The following is a 12,288-nucleotide window of genomic DNA, read 5'->3' as shown; positions in this document are numbered from 1 at the left end:
TTATGTCCAGCTCTGCGGGGATATTCGTATACAAATACCCCCATCTCTATTCATGACCATACTGGAAGTCTTTTTTTGTTAACTGCCATTACTGGCATAGAGATTCTAATCATCACCTACCTGCTGAGCAATTGCTGTTATTCATGATGAACTCCACAAGACTTGGGAACACTAAAGCCAACCAAAACCTAATCCATTTGATCTGTGCACGAATTATAGTTCTTGGTAAACTGAGATTGGCAGACTTGACCTCATACACCTTCTGGCAACTGGAAAGATCACAAAACCACTAAAGCATTTTTAAATTTTATTTGATCTCCACAGACAGTGTCACATTTACTAAACTAATTCTGCATTTGGACACAATGGCAGTAATAAAATATCTGTACACTACATCTGTTACAAATATAAAGAATATTTCAAGTGGCTGTCCATACTGTAAAGTAGGTATAACACATTCTAAATTATTAGCGTAGACAAGACAAATAAACCAACACTGATTGCTTCCAGTTGTTGTACTTTATGTGGGCTGGCCCCACACAATGTCTGTAAGTAATTAATGATACTTAAAAGTAAGTTCTGTAAATTGCACTGAGCTACCAGCTTTTTAAGAGTATCTGAAGAAAGTTCTTAACCTTATTCTCAATCCAAGTAAAAACTACCTGTGTCTCTTGTATTTGTTTGACTGCCCTGGTCACTAATCAGCAATACTTAAGCACAGACAGCTGCCTCTTTTATTTCCTTAAATGTTTTCTAAGCCAACAGGCAAGACCTGATGAGAGTAGACCAAAATGGAAAGAACAAATTTGTTCTTAGATGTCTTCCTTTTCTATTACATTGAAAAAAGGAGTGTTTTGTTGGGAGGGGGTGTTGCATCAAGAGATTTGAAGTTGCTGCAACAAGGAACAAAAAAAAAAACAAAAAAACCTAACTGCTACAGCAAGGAATCTAACATTTCCCATTACAGTGTTTGATGTACATTGAAGGTTTGTTTAGTTTCCCAATTTGGCTGTAAAAGTTACAGCACCTTATGGAATTTTAGGGTAGAACTAAAATTCTCCTGCGAATATTTCCAGTGTGGAAAAGGGACTGCACTGAGCAAAGTGCTTTTTATCCTGGCTTTATGTTGTTCAGGGCCACAAATGATTGCAGCTCTGTTCCTGTAACACATATTTTGCTTGAAAACCAGCTTTTATTCACTAGTTGCAGTGGGGGCGGATGGCCAGTTATTTTAACGAAGCTAATACAGAAAGAGGGCAGCGCTTTCTCAAACAGACATTGCCGTTATTCTGAAGAGGCCATCTTTGCCCTCAAAACTACAGCAATGTCAACTCCGATTGGTTGCAGCATGATTATGGTGCTATTAAGAAAGATGAAAAAATATACCTTTTAGAGAAAGCGTCCAGGCAGTGGCAGTAATGCTCCACTGTGAGGCCTTCAAAAAGCTATGAGGTGGCTGGGAAGAAGGGCTGCCATTCATCTGAATGCTTTGTCTTCTCCAGTTTCTTCCTCACCCCCTACAAAAAACAAACCTCTGAAGTTGGCATGTAAATTTTCACTTGTTTTGTCTTTGGATGTGAGCAGAGAAACTGCAAAGTTATTCTTCTTATTCTAAAAGAGACTAAGGTATTCTGCACCACTCTGAACAAGACAAGGAGAACAAAAACAACAACTGTTTTGCACTAAATAACTGGACAAATAACACTTCATACAGAAAAACACTTTGAAGCATGTAAAACACAAGGCACAAATGCCTGTGGCTGCTGCTGCAGCAGCATTTTTCATGGATTTTAAAGGATCAGAAACATCAGAGAGGGCTGCTTATCTTGTTATTAAAATTCACCCAGTCCTTTTGTGATTGCTCTATGTGTATGCTTTGCTTCTTAAAATGAAAGAACACTACTTCTTGAAAGGAGACCATTTGCACACAATCCAGATACACTGACAAGAAAAAAACACCACTCTTTGTCTTACTCTTCCCTAGAGGAGAGGAATATTTTACGGGTGGGGGCTTAAAAATTGCTTGTTGAAATGTCTCCCCAAGTGAGACAGCCTAAATCAATAAGAATGAAGAATTTAGTAAGTATTCTTTGCCAAACTATTCTGAAGGTACTAAACATTACAGAGGAGAAAATGTTCATAAAATATACTTTTCTGGCCTAAAACATGACACCCTTATAAATCTAAATAAGCTTAAGGCAGAGCTGAGGAAGTGGGTTGGCTGCATACAAAGTGAAATGCAAGTACTATGTAAATGAAGGAAAATGCAGAGGGAAGGAAGTCAGAAAAGTGGATGGAAAATCACAGCTGTAGCGAAAGTATAAACACGCTCAGTAGAGGGTGACAGTGCAATTCCATGTGACTCAGAAGTAAAGCACACTGCATTCATTGAGACTTCTCCCAAAGCTTGCAGCCTATGCTGTGTAACTGAGGGCTTACATATGAGTCTGCTTTGGATTGTGCCAGCAGCTGCTTCTGCTTCTCCCTCAGTTATTCTTTGAGAAGTCAGTATCAGCTGCCCTTGTGGCAGATGTTAATGTACGTGTACTACTTGCTTTCCTTTAGAATCCTGATGTGACTCTGAATATTTTTCATTCCCACATTTCATCACACAACAACCCCAAGAACAGTTTTGTCTAAGCCAGAGATACACAAAGTACTAAATGCAGTGATGGCCCAAATGAACAAGAATAAACAACAAAAGGTATCCTGGGATATCCGTCCGTAGCAATCACAGCCAGGCTCATACCTCTCTTGTACAGTACAATGGTGCCTTGACTTACGAACGTCCCTACTGACAAACATTTCGACTTACAAACAGCTCCAGTCGCAACATTTTGCTTTGACTTGCGAATGGAGCTTCCACTTACGAACAGAAAAAAGGCGGGCAATTCAGATTTCTAAGTGTAGGTGGTGACGAGGCTGCTTCGTACTGTAGCTCTTTCACTTTCGGCAGTTAGAGTGTGTGTCGTTGTCGGAAGCTTGGGACAGCCTCCTGATTCTCTCTCTCTCTCTCTCTCTCTGTGTGTGTGTGGGGGGGGGGGGGGAGGTAAGCTGCTATTTTCTCCTTTTAAAAACTGTTCTGGGAGGGTTTTGGCTGGGGCAAGTATGTTTCTGTGCTGTGTTGTTGGTGGCTTTGCTGTTTGTTTTTTGAGGTTTTTTTCTTCTTAAAGCTCAGCAACGGAGGTGGCTTTATTGTGTATTTCTGGAGGTTATTTTTTTCTTCTTAAACCTCAGCAACGGAAGTGGCTTTTGTGTTTCTTTCTGGAGGTTTTTGCTCTTAGACAAGTTATCATAATAAAAGCATGAGATGATAAGGCTGGGAGGAAGTAACTAATCAGAGCTTAAGAAAGTTACTTTTTTTTACCATAATTTGTGATCTTTCCTTGTGGCACAAAAATGAACTGATATCCCATGTTAGTCCAAACTAATGGGTGGAAATCTGTTAGTTTCCAGGGCCACTACTTCATTTCAACTGCATAAATATCATTCTATGCCCCATATTTATTGCTTCACTATTGGGCAGGTCTCATCATGGCTGTGAACAGATTATTCCTATCTAGAGAGTGACATAAAAGTAATGGGAGCAGCTCCATTGGTTCTGCAGAACTCATTACACTTGTGATTCCTGAAATCCTAGAAAAATGAACAAGGACATTATGTATTATATATGAACCATTATTCTAATCTATGTGCACAGACCAAATTCAACTGGTGCAACTATTCAGAGTTTAGAAAGGGATGTGATATGCCATAATGGTGTCATAGATGATAAGTCTCAGAAAAAAAAGGATGAGAGCCCTAATTCAATTTTAGCATGACTGAAGGGATCAAATTTCTAAGAGTTAAGCACTCATAATCCTGTGCCTAGGTGATCAAATCTTTTTACAAATCTTGACTTTTTTCTAACCCCCACTACGAAGACATTTGCAAATTTCTTATCAAAAATGAGCTGAGGAATTCTCACCCAAATCTGGTAATGGATGTAATAAAATGAATGCTGAAGTGAGAAACACGCTTTCATCTGGTACATGACTAAATGATGATTCAATGGTGGAGGGAATCAGTAGCAAAGCAGATGCCTTGCCCAAAGGAAATTCAGAGTTCTATCTCTACAGCTCCCAAGCTAAAGTATTCCAGACTCAATGAGAGCTTGAGGCATTGACAGGCACAGTCAGAATGTAGGGCAGTATAGGACTAAATGGGGCCACTAATTCAAGTTCAGGTAAGATTATAGTTTGGGCCCTAAAACAAATGGGTCAAACTAACATTGCTTCGGTGATTTAAAAAAACACATTTACAACTCCAGGGCCACTACTTCATATCAACTGGATAAATATTGTTCTTTGCCCCTTATTTATTGATCCATCTTGCCTTTGTACAAATTATTCCTATCTAGAGAGCTACATAAAAGTAATGAGAGCAGCTCCATAGCTTCTGCAGAACTGCATTGCACTTGTGCTTCCTGGAATCCCAGGAAAATGAACAAGGACATTATGTATTTTAGAGTGAAAACTAGAACCACTCTGTCAAACACATGGTACACAGGCTACAAATTAGTTGTGTAAAATGTTTAGTTCTTCAGGTTGACAAAATTCTATGCAAGACCAAGGTCCCTGTTCCTTGGTTCCCACATCACTTACATTAAGTCAATTATATAAACTACACAAACACATGTGAATATTATGATACTCACATTCTAATCCTCCTCCTCTTTTGTTAAATCACATGTAAGCTCACACCACTCATGTGCCACTTTTGTAACAAATTAGTGGTCCCAATAAAATGCATTATCCCACTCAGATTTTTGGTTCTCTCTGCAGTTCTAGAGCTTGGACTACCTTTTCGGTTACTCTGGTTCTCTTGAACATCTCATTGATATTCTGGCTATTACTGCCAGGATCCTACAGTGAAGGAACAAGAGGTACCCTATATAGGTGGGATCTCTGTAAGAAGCAGGCATTGTGTTCCTATTGCAGAGATCGTTGCATTGAACCCAGCTTCTAGAACTCCCTAGGCATCATGCGACTGGTAGTCTAAAAGAAGTAACTTTCCCTATCTTTGATTATTTGCTACTAGTTAATAGGGATAAAAAGTGGAAATCCAATCCAGCTTTATAGTCTTCATCCAAGCTTCTAATATTAGCCTTTACAAAGAAGAGTTATTCCTGAGTATAGGTATTATAGAAAGGAGCTTTTCTCTTCATGTTTAATTGTTGGGCATATGATTATTATCAAGAGTGGTAACATTTAATTAGGCTGATTAATTCATGCCTTTAAGAGCTTTCTCTTTCAAGTCAACAACAGTAAATTGATGTTCATGAAGGTAATTCTGTCAAAGATTATGCATTTTTGGAATTCTGGAACATAAATCCCTCAACTGTCTCCAAATTACTAAAACATTCTTCACATTTCCCCTTCTTTTATTTATGTGTCCCCACCCCAACTATGATTTTATCACTACTGCTTTCAGGGTCTCCTCTCAGGATCCTACAAGAAGCCAACCTCTGCAGTTTGACAGTATGACATTTCTACTGTGTATAAAAATAAGATCCTTTGCCACCTTTCCCCTATGGTGTACAACAGCCTGGCAAACTGCAATTATAGCAAAAGTGCTACATAAACATTTCCACTGTCTTGCTACATGGAATGTGGACAGAGTGATTGCGCTGACCTCTTTGGACACAAGGTTCAAGAAAGAACAGTCAATGTGACCGTTCCTTTTGTCCTTTTTAGAATAGCCACAGCTTCTTCATGGGTGACTCCCTCCAGGCTCTGCCCATTGACAGCAATAATCTGATCCCCTCTTTTCAGGCGTCCGTCTTCTGCTGCTGCACCCTGAAATTACAAAGTAAAGTGAAACTGCCTTGGGCCTACAACCCAAGGGGGGGGGGGAGAGGGAAGGAAGGAAGGAAGGGTTGTAGGTTTTTCAGGCTGTTTGGCCGTGTTCTGGTGGCACAGAGACTGGTGAAACTTTGGGAAGAAAAACCTCCAGAACATGACCAAACAGCCTGAAAAACCTACCAACACCGTCAGATCCTGGTCATGAAAGCCTTTGAGAATAACAAAGGAAGGAATTTTTGCCTTTATTTTGTACCAATGGCCATTTACACTGATCTTTGTTTGGTACTACTCCACAATCTATGTGACCTATTTTTACCATTTGGGCGAAGGAAATATGATGCTCTCTTTCCACCAAGACCCTCCTCAACATAAAAAAAGGAGGAGCTAGCACAAGGACATTAATTCTCAGAGAAACTGGGTGTCAAGTAAGCTCAAGAACACACATACCTAAAGAAACAGAAAATGAAACAGGCAAAAGTGATGTGTTTAAAAAACAATGACAGAATGTGAAAAAAAGCCACCTTGTAAGTATAGATGCAACTACACCAAAATGTACAATATGAAATATAAAGGATAAGATAATGAGGGGGAAAGGGAAAATAAGTTGCATAAAAAGTAGAGGATGTGATTGTTCAGTAACTATCCAAGTCTCTTTTAGAGGAATAAAAAATGTAATAATAAATACAAAGCATACTTCTGTATTTGACATGCTAATCCTGGGCAGGAGAGGCCATCTGATACTGACACTTACTTTGGCAAATACCGTCTTCACATAAATGGGTAGATCTCCATGAGGACTTCCATACCCGCCTACAATACTGAAACCCAACCCATCCGGCCCTCGATCCAGAGTGATGGTTTTGTACTGTGGAGGTCTGTAATACCAATAATAAAAAAAGCTTTCTATTTTTGATATTTGAAGTCTAGTGACAGTCAAGATTAAGCATTTCTGATCTCTTTATCTTTCTCTCTTATATTCTGCACTGTTAGCAATTAGCTATTCACATCTTTCTGCTTCAGACTGTGATCCAGCAAGGCCTTGCTTCTGTCTCTACACAGCTAGAACAGTGTTATGTTCTCTATTATATTTTTTCATATTCTATCATTCTTCTGTGGCAAAGCCTTTCAAGATCTCACCCACATTAAACCACTTCGTTCCTGTCACATTCCCAAAATGTACATAGCTTGAATTTCTCTTCTGTCGCCATTTCACTTCGTCTTTCATAACCCAACATGAGAGGAGTTATGATAGCCGCATAGAGTGGTCTTAACCGACCAGATAGGCGGGATATTAAATAAATAAATAAATAAATAAATAAATAAATAAATAAATAAATAAATAAATAAATAAATAAATAAATAAATAAAAGCAGAACTGCATCCAGGTTTAACTGAAGGCATCCAAATAGACTTTGCAGAAATGAGAGAGTAATGGATTAAATGGCCAGTTTTACAAGCCATTACACTGAAGTGCAATGTTTCGCAATCCTGATCATATAGTATATTGCTAAACATCTCTAAGGTTTTGGGACTCAATGAGTCCACAATGAGTCTTGAACCTGAGTCCTGAAGACTCTGCCAATTTCACAAACTACCACACTGATTTCCCATACATTTTCTTACCATAGACTTTACACCAATCACTTTCAAAAAAGAGAAACTGCATACTGGTTTGTTTATAGACACTCACCCTAAATCATCTTGAAAGATGCTGCTTGAGGTTAGTCCTGCAAATGAAAGACTAGAAGTTGGTGGTTCTTGCTGTTGGCTGGTTATGACACTGACATCTCCACCAGCAACAACCTACACGTTCATTTTAAACAAAAATGGAAATGAGTATGGACATTATTAAGTGAAGAAGAGCGGCACAGTCCTACAAAGTGAAACAAATCCACTAGGTTTCTTATCGCTCCTTTTAAAAATTAGTACATTCTTGTTTCCAAGACACTCAGAATTTTCACAGGGACTCCTAATTGCTCTGCAAAGATGCATAAAGACATCTTTTTTACAAGGGATCTCATCCCCTCCCCTGACATTTGACTCTTTTAGGCCTTCATTTCTCAAATACCACATATAACTTTTGAATCCAAAGGCAATATCTACCTCACCTGAAGTTTAAGATGAATTGTTGCTGTTTGTTGGCTTGCCACTTGTATTCAATTACTCTGCAAATTTCTGATATTTAATATTTGACTGCTGATTCCTCCCTCCCTCCCTCCCTCCCTCCCTCTCTTTACTAATTAGAAAGTATTTTTTAAATTAAAAACCAATGCTCTGTGGCATTATGGGAAGTAAATTGGTGAAAGTCACAGAGCTAATCAGCTAGCTCAGTGTGTTTGACTGCTAACAGGAAAAAATTATTTCCACTATTGAACTGGATGCTTCAGACCATACATCTTACTACTACAGCATTAGTCCTGTTACACAGCAAGATTTGTTACAGAAAACATGTAGTAGGCATCCTTCAGTCTCGAAAGACTATGGTATCGTGCTCTGTATGTAGGACTTGGAACAGCGTCTAGTGTGGCTGAGGAGGCCAATTCGAGAGTGACAATCCCTTCCACACTGGAGACAAATCCAATCTGTCCCCTGTCCAGCTCCCTGGTTTTGCTTCCTTTGTGACTTCCTCTTTGCCTCAGCCTGCTGGACAAGGGTCTCTTCAAATTGGGAGAGGCCGTGATGCACTGCCTGCCTCCAGGCTGAGCAGACATAATCTTAGTGCCCTTCACTACCTATTAGCATGAAACCAACAGGCACCTTCTGTTTGGACCCATGGATTTTAGAACACATTGTTCTGGAAGAGATATGAATGCTTTCAAGGCAGAAATGCTAATTATGAGCTGCAACCATGATAAAATGAAATTATCTTGGCAATCATTTGCATGGTTAAGAAAGAAGCATTTTGCTTTAAAAGGTTTTGTGAAACTGATCACTCATGACAGTGGGCAAACAGATGTTGGTGCAGAGGGCTGGTAAATGCTTTCAAATGTAAAACAGATTTACCTGCTCAACCATGAGATCAGCTTTAACACACATCTGAACTCATAGCTCTCTTCCCATGCACACCACTATCTTGTAACTGCAGCCCAAAACTAGCTTCAGAAGCAGGGTGACTATTACAAGCCTCCAGATGCTTTGTTGGAAAAGTACAGCAAAGCATTATGGCTGAGAACCAGTCATCATGATTTATAAACAACAACGGTGAGCAAGACTAGAAGAATTAAAACCATTAAATGTTAAATTCTCCCCTGAGCTTTATACCTATAATGGCTTTATTTTTCCACTCCTGTAAACAAAGTCTGCATCTATGTTCTGAACGGTACTGCAAATATCTCTGTGTTTGTCTATTTATCTATCTTTACCTGTATTTCAATTGTGCCTGAAGCATTTTTAAGCAAGCTGACCGCCTGGGAGTGAGTCATGCCTTCAGTGGATGTTCCACCAATGCTAACAATCCGATCTCCCACCTGGAATTAAAGAGCAGATGTTGTGGGTGAGGAGAAATCAAACATCAGCAACAACTAAGTTGGCTGCTTGAAAGACACCAGTTAAAGACGACTTCTAAAATATAAATGTCTGGCCCTACTCCCAGGTTGGATAAAAATAAATGATTTTTAAAACTGATTTAAATCACAATTTAATTTTTTTATAAAAAAAACATTTATTTTATTTATTTTATTTATTGTATTTATACCCTGCCTATCTAGTCATTTCGACCATGAACAAATCAAAATATTTATTTATTTATTTAAAGCAAAGCCATGCTCAAGGCAAGCTATGTTCAGAGCTGGGAGAACAGTGCCTGTGCTAGTTAAGAGCTTCTGGGAACTGTCATTCAAAGAAGTAATTCCCTAACCTTTAACTATGCCTCTGTTATACTTGCACCAAGCTGAGCAGAGTACTTTCATAGCCCAAACACCCCTGCTTTGAATTCATGCCCCAACTTTAAAATGCCATATTAATTCTGGTTATTAATTTTTGCTACACTGGAGATTATTCCTCCCAAAATACAAAATATGTTTTGTATCCTGGGCCTAATCATTTGCAATGCATTAAGGGTTCAGTAAAGACACTGCCTTTCAGCTATGGAAGGAATGCCGGAATCTATTTCAGTGTCCATAAGCTTCTCCAGAATTCTCCCGAATCATCTCCAGGACCTATGTACAAGCCACCTCAAGTCTGGAAAAGCAGGTCTATAAATATTTCATGTAAACAAAGAAAACAGAGAATGCTAGAAGGTCATTTTCTCAAGTAATTAACATAGATTAACCAGAAAAATGCTTGGCTTATCTCTGCACATCACCTTAAGCTACAACATTTATGGACAGATTATGCTTGCTTTTATTCTCTCCTTACCCTCAGTTTCTGAGTCTGTGCTGCCACTCCATTTGGATGCATCATGGCTATAAAGATGGGGACATCTCCCAGGGGGCTTCCTACTCCTCCAGCGATACTAACTCCCAGTGAATCTGAAGGGCCCTGTTGCAAAAGATGTAAACAACAATAACAAAATAGCCAAATGTAACTAGTTACATTCTGTGCAACATCATTTGAAGAAATTTTTAAATCAATGGTTTCCATGCTTGACTCTCCAGATGTTCTTGTACTAAGACTTCCAAAAGCCTTCACGACTAGCTGTGCTGGTCAGGATTTCTGGCAGTTGTAGTCCAAGAACATCTGGGGACCCACAGTGGGGAAGCAGTGCTATAAATCATGACTGATGAGCTTAGAGACATAAATGTCTCAGATATGACTGGGGGTTCTAGATTCTCAGTTACTGTAACCTTCTTTATAGAAACACATGCCTTTGCACTGCTTTATTTGGGAGGGGGTGTTTGGCTTTCATGATGGTAATCAGAAATGTAAATCTTATTTCCTTCTCATAGGTGAGAACAAAAAGATTTTCTGTCCTCTGAACAAGATTAAACAAGTTTTTATTTATTCTTCCCATTAGGGGCTTCTTTATCAAAATATTTGCAGAAGCTATTTTGTGCAAAAAAAGTGTATTTTGAACAACATAAAGAAGGCGGGTCTTTTTAAAAAAACACAGAATTCAGTTGTTGTTGTTTTTTTGAACAAATTACAAGTGTTGGTACAAAAGCCAGTTTTTTTTTAGAGCGTGCATGCGTTGAAAATGATGCAAAAGTGAAAACTCTCCCAGCAGTTGACATTATTTTTCAGTGAGATCTTAATGTATCAATACACATTTCTGCATTAAAGATGAGCACATTTGTGAATCATTATATCCCTAAAGCACAAGCCTACCCTAGCTGCAAGTTCGCAAACCGAAACAAAAAGTGGACTCCAAAACTAAAATGTCTACATTTAAAAATAAGATCATATTATAGCTTTGAAAAGGTACTTCAATAGGCTACAACTCCCACAGTCTGTTCCCCTCCCCGCCCCATAAGCATGGCCATTAGCCATGCTATATGGGACACTGTGGGAATCAAAGTTCAAAAAAGCAACTATTATAAGTTCGAGAGTCTTAGAGTGAGTATTGAAAATAACATCTGTGCTAGAAAAGAGATGACATCAACCACCGTGGTCCAGTGGTTGAAATAATGTCACAGGTGTTTATGTACACTGATGGTGGGAAGGGGGCAATTCATTTACAAAATGGGCATTACAAATTTTAAAACCATTGCACTTTTCAGAAAATTCATGAAAATATTCCTGCAAACTAAGTGATTAACCCTTACACTAACCTTTCTAGATAGATTTTAAAAATTCTGCACCTCATACTCTGATGGTTAACATTTTATTCAGTCCATTTTAATGCCAGTGGCCTAAACTTTCTATCCCACCCAGTGCATATCAGAAAAGGAAGGACAAAGACTTCGGTCTAGGTGGGTAGGGTATAAATAAATAAATAAATAAATAAATAAATAAATAAATAAATAAACAAACAAACAAACAAACAAACAAACAAACAAAGAAAGAAAGAAAGAAAGAAAGAAAGAAAGAAAGAAAGAAAGAAAGAAAGAAAGAAAGAAAGAAAGAAAGAAAGAAAGAAAGAAAGAAAAAACAGGCCCTTTTAGCAATATACACTGTCGTCTGAAATGTCTTTTTCAAAGAGAAAGTCGCACTGCTGCTGCTGTCTAAAGAAAGCCATGTTCCCTCTAGTGTATTTTTTTACAAATAACTTTAATTTTTGCATTTAAAGACAGTTTTGTTCCATTCAGTCTGAGACAGAACAAGTTAAATTTTGTAAGATCAACAGTTGCTCTTGTTTTAAACAGACATTCTTTTAACAATTAACTGGATCTAAAGCAAAGGTAGGTAACTTTGTGGATCCAAAGGCCTGTTCCTCTAGGGACCACTTCTGCTCTCGTAAACTCTCACTACTTTGCTTATTTCCTTCATTCTCTCTTTGTTTCCTTTTGCAAAACAAGGTGAGTAAGGGGTGTTTAAAGGAAAATAACTGTGCCTGGAGATTAAAAAT

General features: G+C 38.4%; 1 protein-coding gene across 22 annotated transcripts in view; it reads right to left on the bottom strand.

Moving 5' to 3' along the window:
• Window positions 1-294: 294 nt before the first annotated feature.
• Window positions 295-12,288, bottom strand: part of MPDZ (multiple PDZ domain crumbs cell polarity complex component) — a 127,703-nt gene continuing 115,709 nt past the window's right edge. For 16 of the 22 annotated variants that reach the window (XM_078384964.1, XM_072992114.2, XM_078384973.1 and 13 more), the window contains 5 exons: window positions 10,200-10,322; window positions 9,206-9,310; window positions 7,534-7,646; window positions 6,595-6,718; window positions 295-5,837 (listed from right to left, as the gene is read on the bottom strand). In XM_078384964.1, coding sequence (XP_078241090.1) covers window positions 5,691-5,837; window positions 6,595-6,718; window positions 7,534-7,646; window positions 9,206-9,310; window positions 10,200-10,322 — 612 coding nt within the window. In that variant the 3' untranslated portion in view covers window positions 295-5,690. The remainder of the gene's footprint in view (window positions 5,838-6,594; window positions 6,719-7,533; window positions 7,647-9,205; window positions 9,311-10,199; window positions 10,323-12,288) is intronic. The other 6 variants (XM_078384965.1, XM_078384969.1, XM_078384979.1 and 3 more) reach the window with 2 other exon arrangements.

The sequence above is a fragment of the Pogona vitticeps genome, chromosome 2 (genome assembly GCF_051106095.1).
Source record: "Pogona vitticeps strain Pit_001003342236 chromosome 2, PviZW2.1, whole genome shotgun sequence".
Taxonomy (NCBI): Eukaryota; Metazoa; Chordata; class Lepidosauria; order Squamata; family Agamidae; genus Pogona; species Pogona vitticeps.
Note: the sequence above shows the minus strand (reverse complement) of the source record. Positions and strands in the feature narration are given on the sequence as shown.